Source organism: Harpegnathos saltator, unplaced genomic scaffold (assembly GCF_003227715.2).
Source record: "Harpegnathos saltator strain DR-91 unplaced genomic scaffold, Hsal_v8.6 scaffold460, whole genome shotgun sequence".
NCBI classification, from domain to species: Eukaryota; Metazoa; Arthropoda; class Insecta; order Hymenoptera; family Formicidae; genus Harpegnathos; species Harpegnathos saltator.
The window spans coordinates 263,576-277,500 of record NW_020230273.1 but is presented as its reverse complement, the minus strand read 5'-3'; the positions used below and the strand labels follow the sequence as shown (position 1 = coordinate 277,500).

At 48.9% G+C, this 13,925-nt stretch overlaps 1 protein-coding gene across 5 annotated transcripts in view; it reads left to right on the top strand.

Annotated features, from left to right (window-relative positions):
- LOC105191703 (synaptotagmin-4) overlaps positions 1–13,925 on the top strand; it is a 28,407-nt gene that overhangs the window by 8,271 nt on the left and 6,211 nt on the right. For 2 of the 5 annotated variants that reach the window (XM_025301964.1, XM_025301963.1), the window contains exons 2-5: positions 5,363–5,544; positions 10,128–10,378; positions 13,131–13,216; positions 13,387–13,585. In XM_025301964.1, coding sequence (XP_025157749.1) covers positions 5,482–5,544; positions 10,128–10,378; positions 13,131–13,216; positions 13,387–13,585 — 599 coding nt within the window. In that variant the 5' untranslated portion in view covers positions 5,363–5,481. Of the gene's footprint in view, positions 1–663; positions 2,052–5,362; positions 5,545–10,127; positions 10,379–13,130; positions 13,217–13,386; positions 13,586–13,925 lie in introns of those variants that run through there. The other 3 variants (XM_025301965.1, XM_011155280.3, XM_011155281.3) reach the window with 3 other exon arrangements.

Below are 13,925 nucleotides of genomic sequence, written 5' to 3'. Positions count from 1 at the left end.
CGTGGGACGAGAGAACGAGCGAGCGCGACGCGCGATTCTGCATTCTCGGTTCTCGAGCGATAATTGCAGCTCGTTATTATTCGAACGGCGCGTCTATACAGTCGTGACGTTGAGCGATGCGATTCTCTCGTGAGTGCAAGAATCGGCAAGAATGTTTCCGCGAATTTTTTCGGTAGAGTATGTCCAAGGAGTACTCACTGATTCTCTCTCTCTCTCTCTCTCTCTCTCTCTCTCTCTCTCTCTCTCTCAGTGGATACGTCATTTCGTTCGGTGGAGGTAAGAATTTGGAACGGGAGCACGCGGGCGCAATTGGGACGCCGTTGTTAATTTACTCGCTTCTCGATGTAACAATTCGACCCAAGAATACGCCGATCGTACTCTTCGATATTTCTCATTCGATCGATCCGAACGACCCGCCGTCGCCGTCGTAGAAACAAACACCGTCGCGACGAAACGATTATTCTGCGGAAAAAAGGGTGGGTAGAAGGGAGGAGGGGGGCAGGAAGGGAGATACAAGATAAATACGCTGTATACATGCTGTTTCGCACGGCGTTCGCCAGGTAAATTACACGGGAGGGGGCGGGAATTCAGGGTGCTTTCTGACGGCGATCGGCGGGAGGGTGGCGCAGGCGCGAGACTTTCGTATTCCCTTCGAGAGGGAAACCGACGTGGTTCGGGCAATTTGCAGGAGGAAGGACCGAAGTTTCCTCAGTGCTTCCGCGCGTGCCGGGCACTCGCGACCGCCGCGAAAATTCCCGCGAGGATGCGCCTCGAAGAGACCACCGCCGGGCCTCGCCGCCGAGTCTCTCCTCTCCCGAGCCCGTTCGCGAGGGAACGAGCAATAAAATCGCCGCTCTCTCTCTCTCTCTCTCTCTCCCTCGACCTCGCCTGGATTCTCGCGCGTGAGAGGATGTATCAATTACCGCGGTCGATTAATGAGATTCGCCGTGAAGCGAGCCGCTCTTGTAATTCGCCCGTAATTATCCGCGCATAGTCGAGATGCAATTTATTCGCGATTATCGTCCCCGACGAAGCCGCTGACACCGCCCTCGGCCTCGCTGTCGCTCCAGGGGGCGGCTATTAGTCCGACGTTAATTCGCGGTGAATCAACGATGAATTATGAAGACGACTCGCGAGCGGATCGCGAGCGATATTTCCGTCCGTCTCGAGTGGAGACCGCGGATTAAGCGGCGCGCCAGGAGATGTAAACAGCGGACGAATTCTCCTCGGCTCGCGTTGCCAACGATATCGCGTTAAGTGCTTCCAGACTTCGCGGTCGCAAATTCTGCGATTCTCTTGCGCGAGGCAATCTGTCGTAAACTGAGCTGCAGCGCGGCGGCGAGCTCTCGCCGCGCGGAGATTCGTTTCGTCCTCCGCAACAGCGTGTGTGTTGCAGGAAGAAAAGAGAAGAATCGATCCTCCTCGATCGTCCCAATTATTTGAGGGTGACTGTGAATTTCGGCAGAAAGTTCGCCGACGAAAGTGAGAAAGCGGTAATCTCAGCGATCGATGGAAAAAAAGAATCGACCGGAGGCGAAAGGACTTTCGTCGTAGCTCGCCACTCACCCGGATACTCGTAATTCACGAATCCGTAATATGTGCTCGCGCTTTCCGACGTGTGAAGCGTCGCGTGCGGATTTCTCGAGCTGCGCCCGGCCGTTCATCATTCCGGCGATTAATCGCGGCCGCGCAAACTCCTCTCTCCCCCTCTCGAGCTTTCGCGTGTGAACCTCGTGGAAAACGGAATGGCTCGCCAGCGCATGCGACGCGACGCTGCTGGTCCCGTGTGAAAATATTCGCGAAAGACTCGGCGAAATGTTTCGGCCACGGTGATACCGGCGGCGAGCACTCTTCGAGGAAGAAAGAGCCTGCCCCGGTGACCCGGCGCCTTGCGTATTTCCAGGAGCCGGACGAGTGCGATCGATAGTTTTATCGGGATCGCGCGCGACCGGTATAAGGAGGAGGAAAGTGTTAACGCGGGGAATAAAGCATGCAGCTACTTTCCAGCTTCATGGGCCGCCACACGAAGCGAGGAGCTTCCTTGAAAAAAGGTACGCCCTCGCGCATGAGCGCGCTCGCCGCAGCGCCACGTGACAACGGTTTTAACTTTCAAGTAAAACATTTAACTGGTCCACGCATTGACGGAGGAAAGAGGGAAAGGGAGAAGGGGCACGAATATTTCGCCGGTGTTAGATGCGAAACTGCGGTATGGGCGCGTTGCGCGGTTCTTGACCCCGCTCGAAAGCACGAGCGGAGATCTTCCCTCCGTCCTCCCTGAGGAAAACTTTTTTGAGAAAGATCGAAATTTCGCGTCAGCCAGCAAAGAGCTTGCCATTCAGCAGACAAATCGGCAGATCCACGCGAGGCTTCACAGACGGCACGGCTCGTTAAGTTTCCGCTTCTGATAAACAGAGCAGGTCAAGCTCGACATGCACAGGATACCAGACTCCTCCTTTCAACGGCAGATCCTTCGATTGGCTTCACGAATCGCTGCGATCGCTTTGCGTCATTTCATGTCGTGCTATATATGGACATACACGGCGCATCGTGCGATTTTTAATAATTACCGAGACGACTAACGCGGCTTGTTTCCACCATAGCGATCGAACTGTGCAGGTTTATTTATTTATTACTCTTTATTTGCTCTATTTATTTACTTACATATTTAGCTTCACGCGTTTTATTTATTCAGTCCATTAAAAATATGAAATGCGTCCTCGCGTAAAGTTGACTAACTTTTATAAGAAATCACAAGCCGGTCATTTTCTTCGCGGCCGGCTCGACCGGTTCAAGCGCCAAGTGACGCAAAAGGGACGTTTTGACTTCTTCTTCCCACGATTCGACGTTGCTCCTTTCCCACGCGGGCATCGCACATCGCGTAAGTTAAATAATATATAAATGCCGTTTATTATTATCTCGATGTGGCACGACAATGTGTCAATATCACGTCAGCAGTAACCATCGAGCGCGAATCGCCGCGTCTCTACGCGCGTTTCCGCGCACATAGAAACTATGTGATACGCACGTTGATGGAATACTGAAGACGGGGAATGATCCAATAATTTATTTGATCGATACACCTCCCCCTGCCCGCGAAGCGGGGCATACACAGCTGCGGCGAAGAGCACGCGAGGTAGATGCCCCGTGAGCAGTTTTGTACGGCACGGCGATCATCGAGAGCATCGAAATTGCTTTTCTCTCGGAGACCCTTAGGGACCGAGGGTTGCCAGCAAACAGCTGATCGCGCATCGTAACGCGCGACGCCACGGTCCGCCGGATGACGGGCCGTTGGCCGACACGTGAAGAGGGAGGAACGGAGACGAAGGAGCGAACACGAAGAACGTGTGAATCCTCAGCGGTGCGCGAAATATTCCCGTTCGACGCCGCTCGTCGGCTTTCGGCCGCGATTTGTGCCCGTCGCGATGATGCGATCTCGCCTGAATGCCCGATACGTACGCGCTATATCATGCGGAAGAGACTCGGAGCGTGATTCGCCGAATTCAATTCGCGGAAGTAATTACTCCCGGCGCAGCTGTGTGCGCGACGTCAACATCGCGAAAGGTTGCGACATTAATTCCACCCTGTACACGGCTCCGTAATGTCAAGGTCGCGCATCCTGAATTATCGGCCGCTATATCCTCGCGCCGGCCGAGCCGCCGTTGAATTAGTCACCGGATATTATAGCCGTATAATAGCCGCACGATAACGAACAGACGAAACGTTGAGACAATTAACCGATGAACTTCTTCAGTGCCTATATATAAATCGTCACGTGAGAGCGCCCTTCCGCCGGCGCGGCCCTTCGTGCCGAAAGCCGATGGCGATGGCCGACGAGCGAAACGCTAAGCGAGCGCTTCGTTTTATTTATTTATTTCTTTCTTCGACGGGAGAGACGCCGAGAGAGAGAGAGAGAGAGAGAGAGAGAGAGAGAGAGAATCCCTTTTCATCCTCTCTACCTACTGTTTCTCCGAGGTACACTTGCACGATAGAATGAGTCAATACGGACGCGATTCAAAGGGAACGAGAAGAAACGGCCATTGAGCAAGGCAGTTGGCTTAACAAACGGCTGGAGGATTTCCGCGGAATACGCCGCGCGAATGCACCGTACAGCGTGCATACATTTCTTCGCTGCGATAACTCTTCAGCCTGACACTTGTCCTCGCTGCTCTACCCGCTACGCTGATTGATATGCGACGCAATCGAGAAGGCTGCGGCGAATTGCGGGCTGTATGGGGATTGCGCTAAGTGTCGCGTAAAATCGAATGAACCCTCAGCACATTAAAATGATCATTCTCCCATAAACGTCCGGGGGTTCTTTCTCCGTCCGTTTTCGGACTCCGCGATTCGTTCCGCAATGACGACGAGAAATTCCAGTGATTTACGACAGCTGAAGATCGGGAAATAAGCAGATCGGGAAATGCGACTAATCGCGAGTTCGTTGGAAATGTGCGGCGTGTCGCCTGGCACGTGCAGGCGGACTATCTCGGGAGACATTTATTTGAAAATGTTTTTTGCATTTTGTGCGTAATCGACCTGGCGCTCGATCTGCGCTGAAATCACGCACCACTATTCCACTTTCTTCCGATATGCAAAGCGCACAATTGCCCGGACTATATTTAACGCGATATTCGACGAAGTCGAATTGTGAAGTTCGTCCGTGATTCGAGTAAGGGGATCAATTTTGCATACTCTAGTCTCGCACTCGTGCGAAGTCGTTCTCGCGAGAACGACAAAACGACTGTCTCTAAAACGTGTCTATTAAGGTCGTAGACTACATTTGAAACTTCAGTTTTTCGAGTTTCTGAAGTTTCGAGGCATTGTATACAAATAACGAGATTTCGACGTGCGAACACTCGAACGAACGTCTGAATAGATCCAAGAAGTCAGAAAACTCGAAAGTGCGTACGATTAAATAGATTAAATAGAAAATTTAAACAGGATTAAACAAGGAAGAGCTCGAAGACTTAAAAAGCCTCGGACTTCAACCTTAAACACCGAATTATTCGCCAAAATTTCGGAACACGCGCGCTTCGAGCGTATCAGACAACAGCGGCTCTGATATTTACCGGTAAATACGCAGCACCTGCGCTCGCAAGACGCCCTTCTTCAATGAAGCGATGCTCTCCGCGTAATCAGCAGCCATTGGTCGACAATTGGACATCTCGTTGGACCTTGAGTGCCGCATTTTCAGAGCTCGCACGCTCAGCACCAAACGCGGCTGTTTAATCCTCGCTTTTGTGTTTGTATCAGCGTTACGGTGCTGAATACGTTGCGCGCACATTTGAGAAGTAGTACATCGTAGTACGGTAGACCTTACATTGTACTCACGTCCCTGACTTTGCATATATCTTCTTTTCCTCAGGAAAGCGCGAATCCATCGGAGGCGGGAATCCTGTTGGTAATTGGCCGTCTTCAACGGGAGGTCCGGTCAGGCCCCTTAACAGTACCGTTGGGTACGGTGTTGCGGCGGGGGGCGCCAACATGACACCCGATGATCCCGCGCCCGACGAAGAATTCGCCCTTGCCGTCGCGCAGAAAGCACAGGTACGACTTATCGGCGACGGCGGTTTTCTCGCGCTCGGCCGAGCCGAATAATAAATCCCTGATAACGACATGTGTGTCACGCGCCGTGCCGTCGTTTTCTCTCTCTCTCTCTCTCTCTCTCTCTCTCTCTCTCTCTCTCTCTCTCTCTCTCTCTCTCTCTCTCTCTCTCTCTCTCTCTCTCTCTCTCCCCCCCTCTCTCTCTCTCTCTCTCTCTCTCTCTCTCTCTCTCTCTCTCTCTCACGCCGAATTACACGCCGGGCAGAAATAGGCCACGATAAATGTGCCCCGCAATCTTCCTCGCGTGCATGCTTTAATCGACGCTTTTTATATTGGCTTGTTAGTATGTATGCGTGTATGTGGAAAGAACAAAGACCTTATCTAGATCTCCCGTATGTTCGTCCTGAAACTTGAACTTCGTAGCGCGCATAATTCTTACATCGGGAGGCAACGGCGCGGAGTGTTGGCAAGGAGAACATAAAACCGCACGGGGGGAATTTTTCTGGAAGACATTAGCATTTTCGCACACACCGAGAAAGTAGCATAGCTAGGCTCGTCCGGCTCAAGATACACTCATATCATTCAAAACACTCGACAGCGTAGTAGAGGAGACTCCATTTTACACGTGATGTAAATTGTTACATGAGATATAGCTGAAAGAAAGAATATCCGAGAACGAACTATTAATTATAATTAAATGTTATATTAATTAGTGTATCAATTATTAGGTGATTATTATAATTATGATTATTATAACATTGTACAAACATGGACCTTGCTATGAACATATTCCAGTTACGGGTGTATGTAATTAATTTATTAATCAATAGAAATTTCCTCCGTGTACGAAATTGCACGCTGCCACGCAGGATCATAAAGACGGCGTATTTGCGCGAGAATTCATCGACTCGTGAATAAACGGATATCCTGGCGAGTGTTAGATGAAGCGCTGGAGAACCTCATCGATTTTTGACGAACCCGAATTACGCGCGAAACAATTACACGAGGACAACTCGGCAACCGACGGATCCCGCTGGATTTTGACGGAAAAAAAAAAAAGAGAGGACCTAGGACAGGCTTTTCTCGCGTCAATAACGTGATGTCGCACGATCGCGCGCGCATTCGGCGCGTTACTCGCGCTCAAAAACACGCTAGGTAGTATTTCTCGCGCGGAATGCACCGCGAGCACACAAATATACGCGTAATCTCAATGGCCGGTGCGCCCGTGGCGCGACGGGCATTTTTCAAAGAAACCCACGCGAGTTGAATCGTCAATTCCGTAAAAGCGACCGCACATAGCCGCACAATACTCCGCGGACAAGGGAAGAGAGCCGGAATATCCCGGCGACACGTTCGCGACGTGCGCACGACGTATGCATCGTTGAACGTTCGCCGGCGTCGTTGGCCGCGTTCTAACTATTGTTGCGCGACTCATCAATTTTCTACGTTCGCTCCTCTCTCCCTCCCCCCCTCCCCTTCTCTCTCTTTCTCTGTGCTTTAGAGCGAGCTGATACTCGCTTGAGCGACCACGCGAGATTATTTAAATATTGTCATTCGTCAAATGAAATTCTCGATGACGCACAGACGACATAATGAAAGAGAAAAAGAGAAAAAGAGAGAGAGAGAGAGAGAGAGAGAGAGAGATCTCGTATTTCTCTGAGGAGCGGAAATTACGATTGATCGGGACGACATGCGGGAATTGTGATTAAAGCAGTGATACGAGACGTATCTCCGCTCGTCGAATGAACGGCGAATCGCGATCTTTACGGTTTCTGGAGCCTCTCTTTGTAGCCCGCCGTGTCGATTTATTATTCGAGACCTGAATTTATGGATGCAGAACTGAAGTGATTATCTGCGTGGGAAGTCATTGAAGTAACGCTTTCTGGCATGGAACTCGTGGGATTTCTCGTGCGATCGTTATCGAACGCATTTTAGCTAGTCTACCGAGAGTAATTAGCACTCCTCTCGAAAAGTGGAGTATATTAGCGTCACAATTTCGAACGCATGCTATATTCGAAAGCAGCCGTGTTTGAAGGGATTTGTTTTTTTTTCTTTTTCCATACGCTTCACGTGATAGAAAAATTTTCACGTGCTGAATATACATTTAATTTGTTATCGCAGTAATATTTCTATATTATCGTGTTATAATCTAATTGAAGCAAAAATAATTCTTAGAAAGCGCAAATTTTCTTTATCTTTTGCATCTTTTTAACAACGCGGTCTACCCTGAAAAGAAATCGGCACGAGCTGCGTTTTGGAAAAAATCGTCTTCTCGCACGTCGCACACATCTTCGAATTAAGGAGTTAGGAGTTTTGGCGCGCTCTGTATGAGAACGGTAAATTACGACGCGAGGGTAAAGAATCTCGTCGATAATGATATTTAACCTCGCTGTAATTTGGAAATGGGAAAATATAGCTTTCGATGAAACACACGGACGCACACATACGTGGCTCGCTCGGGAACCACCGCGGACGGACTTTATGACGCGGTACGCCTCTTTTAGCATTGGACAACTTTCCAATTAATGAAACGTTACGTTCTTGACGAAACAGGTTGAATTACTATTGCGCAAAGGCGTGTTATGCGCGATGGCGAACGGGAACGCGTCCGTATCTCTCGTCCTCAAGACCGAGGGCCGCGTTGTAATCATCGCATTAATATCGCTCTATTTAATTTTAAGAACGAGGCAGGCGTTGCTCTTCGACGATACATAATAAATTCTGCAGCACACATACACACACACACACACACAGAGAGAGAGAGAGAGAGAGAGAGAGAGAGAGAGAAACTCGCCCTGGCGTCTTTAAAATCTTCTCTTTTTCGAAATCGATCCAGGTGTCGAGTAACGAAATTTCCATCCAAGCGCCTTAATTATTATACGGAGCACCTTGAAATTATACCGGAGCACACATCTTTCCACGCATCCAAACCGGCTTAATTCAGAATAAATTATTCCACGAGATAAAAGATTCATTTTTAGGACATTTTTCGTTTTATTATTATAACGTTTTTTACGCGAGCATGCGCGCGCACACACGTCTATAACGGAGTTAAAGCCGCGTATCTTTATTCTTGATCGAAATGACTCACGTTTTCTTTGTCTATTCTTACGCGAGAGAAAGAGAGAGAGAGAGAGAGAGAGAGAGAGAGACCCTCTGAAGTTCCCATATAAAGTCGCGGAACCTCTGTGTTTCTCTTACGCTTTGCCGCGTATTGTACGATTAAATTCGACCACGAGGTTAATGACGCTGTTCGATGACGTCAGAGAAACTCTTTCGCGGTGGTGCATGCGACGTCGCGTGTACGCGCACGCAGGAATCATGTCCTACATCCTAGCAGGACGAAGACACGACGTCGCGAAGTGTCGCGTGACGTCGGCTTTCACTGCACGGCCGAACGAGCGCGGGGACGAAAACATTTTCCGAGAATATTCTGAAATTGCGATACGCACGTACACCGGTCTCTGCGTCTGCGAGGTAATTGCTGTTAATGATACGTTACGAGAACGCGTCGCTGGGAGCAACAGTAGACCGTCGCGTATATGCGACCGTGCGTCGCCATTGTCGGCCGTTATTCGTATATCGCTAATGTTCTTTTGCGTCGCATTGAATACGGAAAGATTACCTGTAATATATGAGTATTTGCGTTGGCGCGCACGCACGCACACGCACACATACACACACACACATGCACACATACACACACACACACACGCACACATACACACACACACACACACACACATCCCAAGTGCAATCCGGCTGATCGGCTGATATTTACGGCCTCGTGTGCACGATAAACGCGAGTAGAACGAAAAACGAGAAAATCATATCTCAAAGTTCCGCCTGCGAGTTGCTCGAGCGGGATAATAAAGCGCAAGGGCAGATAAATGAAGAAAATAATACTTTCACAAATATAGACGCGGCGTATAGGGCCGTCGCTGGCGTTTTCATACCTTACGACTTTGTCCGTCTTTCATCTCCCGATTGGTCCTTAGAAATAAGTTCCACGGGAAAACGAGGATACTTCTGCTTCCCCGCGTTCTCTGGAGGAGCAACTGTCCATCTATCATGAATGATTCATCAGATCGATCGTTGTGACTCGATTAACTATTTACGCGCAAAGGAAATCTCAGAGTTCGTGGAATCGAGCAGAGGCGAAAACTCGTCGGAACATTCAGCTCGTATTAAAAATCACGAGATAACTGAGCGAAACTTGACAGCGAGCACCTTCCGCAGGAATCTTCCTATTCCCGACAAGCGAATTTTCGTCTGGCCCCCCCCCCCTCCCCCTCCTCCCCTCTCCAGGCAACGGAAGATCCAGTTCTTTTCGCCGTGCGGTAATCGACGAGCGATTAACATTAACGATCCTCCCCCCTCCCCAACGGCATCGGACGATTCACACGATCCTTGGTGCACGTTGTGGTGACTCTCGGCCGCGCTTACATTTGCCGGATTAAGCGATATGCACGCGACAGGAGCGGGTGGAGAAATAAAAGAGAACGCCCGTGCCCTTTCACATTCGTCCGATGACAAGGCGAGCATTGCACGCGCGCATGAATGCACCGGATAAAATATCCTTGCAGAGAGACGCAGAGGCGATCCGCACCGTTCTCTATCTCGGAGTGGCGCTCACGATCACCTGGATAATAGGAGCCGCTGGACTGTCATTGGCGTGGCTGGTTCTGGTCCTGGCATTGGCAGCGACGATCGTTAAAGCGAGAGTGTCCCGACTCCTTCAGACGGAGCTGCAGCACGAATTGGCCAGGTTACGTAGGAGACGTGCGCTGTACAAAGACGAGACCGCTGAGTGGCTCAGTCTGCTTCTCAATAAATGGCAAGTACCGTTTTCCAGCGGCTATCGATGACCCGACGTCGCGGAAGCTAATCGTGAGAAAGGGCCACCTGCATATACCTGCTCTTTTAATGCGTACACGTCGATCTCTCTGCTCTCACATTAACGCACCAATGGCGGCTCCTTATCTCGAGGAGCCGCGACGTTCCGTCCATGATTAACGACGAAAATCGCTCCGGGGACGTTTCGCTCGGGAAAAATTCGTCATCGTGAGGAGACGAATCGTCGTATCGTATACGTGGTGTCCGCTTTGATCAGCGAGTAAATATCCTGGGAGAACGTCCTTCGCGTAAATTTCTATCGGAGGGATCATGCACGCGTGCGACAAATTGCGGCCGATGCTCAATTGCAAACTCGCTCGAGTCAGGCGCTTAATTGCAGATGCAACGAAAGCTACTTCCGAAGGAAAAATCCGCGATCCGAGTATTGTGCATAACGTTGCAACGCGATGCAACTCTCCGTGAACTCGCGCGAGCCACTCTTCCGTGCAGTCTCCGATCCGCGGTAATAACACTATTGTAACACTCCGGTGAGTGTATCGTGATTGTGTCGTCGCATCGGAGAGGTGAACGAACTCCCGGTTCGAGAACGAGTAATACGCATTTGTAAACATACCACATTCCTGCCGCACATGTGTATAGTTGTGGCCTTTCACGTTTCTGCCGGTGCCGCGGATAAAATCTTGGTCCGTCGTCGTCGCTGACACGCGTTCGCTGACGGCGAATAAACCGTCGATGGGAAAATTGTCCGGGAATTAACCGAGGGCAATTTTCATTAGCGGAAATGCCGAAAAAGGGGCAGCAATCGACGCTCAGAAATTAAAATACATCGAAGCAGCTTCCTCTCTGTCTCTGGACATGGATTCGACATCATCCAATCATACATCGCTGAACCATACATATAGCGCCGCACGCGGCACGACACGCTGCGGCCGTAAAAGGGGACAACGAAAAGTCTCTCCGAGATTCGCGACGTCTGTCGTTTCCGACAGCCGGATTTTAATTTTTAAATTCAATGCGCGATGAATACGTACGTTAGATTATCTTCAATTCCGCTTTATCTTCGATCAAGATCGACGGTTCGTTTGTTTACATCTACTCGAATTCGCACAAATTCGCGAAAGGATAGTGAATCGGTATCAGAGAAGAATACATGTTTTACGGAGGACGTCCAGGCAATGTTGCCTCGGTCCTTTCGAGGTTCCCTCGTTTGTCAGTACCTGAAAACAGCCGGTACCCGGCAGGCGGGAATAGGCGTGGAAAGAGTGCTACTTATTTGGATAGTTGATAGACCTGTTCGAGCATTCCTGAACAGCCAGCTGCGGGTTCTCGCCGCGGGGAGACCCGCCGGAGAACATCTACATGCGAGGAAAAAGCGATGAATTCAGCGACACGCTTACACACACCGTGCGCATAAAGGAAACAGACGGCGGCGTCGAGGCGCACACCGGCATTTATTTGATCATGTGCAAAGGCAGGAAACGAACGACGACTTCGGAGGAATTTCTGTTGAATCGAGCGTGCCATATAGAATCCCGTAGGATCCAGAAAGCGCCGGGATAATAAGACGGACCATAGACGGACTCTCTGGCTTAAACTCCGGCGAACGATGCTTCACGGTTTGTTTGACGATCGACAAACGTTTGTTTGAAGCCGCGGTTTTCACGCGGGAGACGCGATAATATGGAATCGCAAGTGCGAATGGCAATTTTCAGGGATCACTCGACATGCGTATACATGCGTGGAGAGTGATATAGATTTTTGTCGACGGCTGTAATCATGCTGGTAGAATAGAAATTCATTGGTATTTTAATTCGACGACGCGGTTATGAATAATACAGCTGTCGGTTTAACGCAACGCGTACGCAAGAGAAATATTCAGCGGCGGCATTCACGACATACGTAGCCGTCGTGCGAAAGCGTCAATGGGCAACGGGCATTATTAATTCATTCTAAAAAATGACAAATGCGTGGGCGTGTTCACTCAACCGCCCGGTCTCTCGTTCCTCGATCGATTTACCGCGAAGCTGTGTGTTGGCGTATCGTGCATCACGCGAATCGACTCGTTATCGGTGTCGAAAATGAGATGTTGTTAGCGATAAACTCGAAATAACTCATTTCGTCGTGGCACCGAAACGTCAGTGCGCGTTTTTCACGCTCCGGGCGAACGTTTTATCATATTAAATCTGGCCATTCGCTTAATTAAACTGAATACTTAATGAGCCGTGCCTCAGCACATCGTGCGAGACTTCTCGAGAGATCTGCTCGACAAGATCTCGGTACGACGAAAGAAGAAAAAAAAAATAAAAAAAGAAAAAGAAAAAGACCCAAATAACCAGCGCGTATGAAGAAAATGCTTTCTGCGTCGCTAAGTCACACGGATAATCGAAACGAAAAGTCGTGTTTCAAAATTACAAAATTACACATAAAAGACGTATTTTTATGTGCAAATGTTTTTTTTTTTTTTTTACCTTGGTTTCATTATATCATGGTTCTATCGTGTCGTTCAAAATAATAATAATGCGCGTTGCAGCGTACTGTAATGTGCGGATGACTCTGGACATTATTCTGATTACAAGATCAGCACGGTCATTTAGTGAGACATAATTTTGTACAATCATGAATTAATTATGCATCATCCATTTTTATCGCATATTTCTATCGCCTTGTAAGCGTACACCCGTTTAATGATAGCGAGCGATTCTCGTCCGTAATGTCGAGCATTATTCCCGCAGGTGGAGATTCAGCGCCGCCAGTATATTTTCCCTGGCGAAGGAACGACTGGAGCCTCTTCTTAATGAGGCTAAACCCGGTATACTAGGTAAGCGCGTACTTAAGAAACACTTGGGCGAAAGAAAGGGAGACACTGGGGGCAGGCTCGCTAAAGAAATTAATCACCGACGTTCAAAGGATCTCAAATTACTTCGTCGTTTACCTGCATCGTCGTTGCCGTCGTCGTCATCGTGCACTATCATGACATCCTCGTTTCAGGTCCATTAGAATTGCGCGAACTCACCCTCGGCGAGCAGACACCGTGCATTACTCGCGTGAGAACTCTCGATTACTGCAGCGACGATGATCTCCCTAATGGACATCATTCCGGGCAGACAAAATTGTCCGTCGAAGCCGACCTGCGGCTGGACTGCGAACAATTCCGCATGCTCATCACCACGCGGTTGTTTGGTAAAGGGTGAGAAACACGAAGCGCTTATCGTATCAATAAAAAAGAAATCACTTCCAGTTCTTCAGTGGGCGAGAGAAATTTATACGCGTATCTCACACCATTCTGTCCGCTTTCTTTGCGCGAGTATCATTTTTTACCTTTGCATTGCTATAGCATTTTCATGAATTTATTGATTTATTTATTGGTTTATTTATTTTTATTTATTCTTTTATTTATTTATTATGATTTTTATTATTATTATTTATTATGATTTATTTATTGATTTATTTGTTTTTATTTATTCGTTTATTTATTTCGTTTGTTTATCTCAACGGGAATGTTTAATCGAAATTAGTCCGGAAATTAG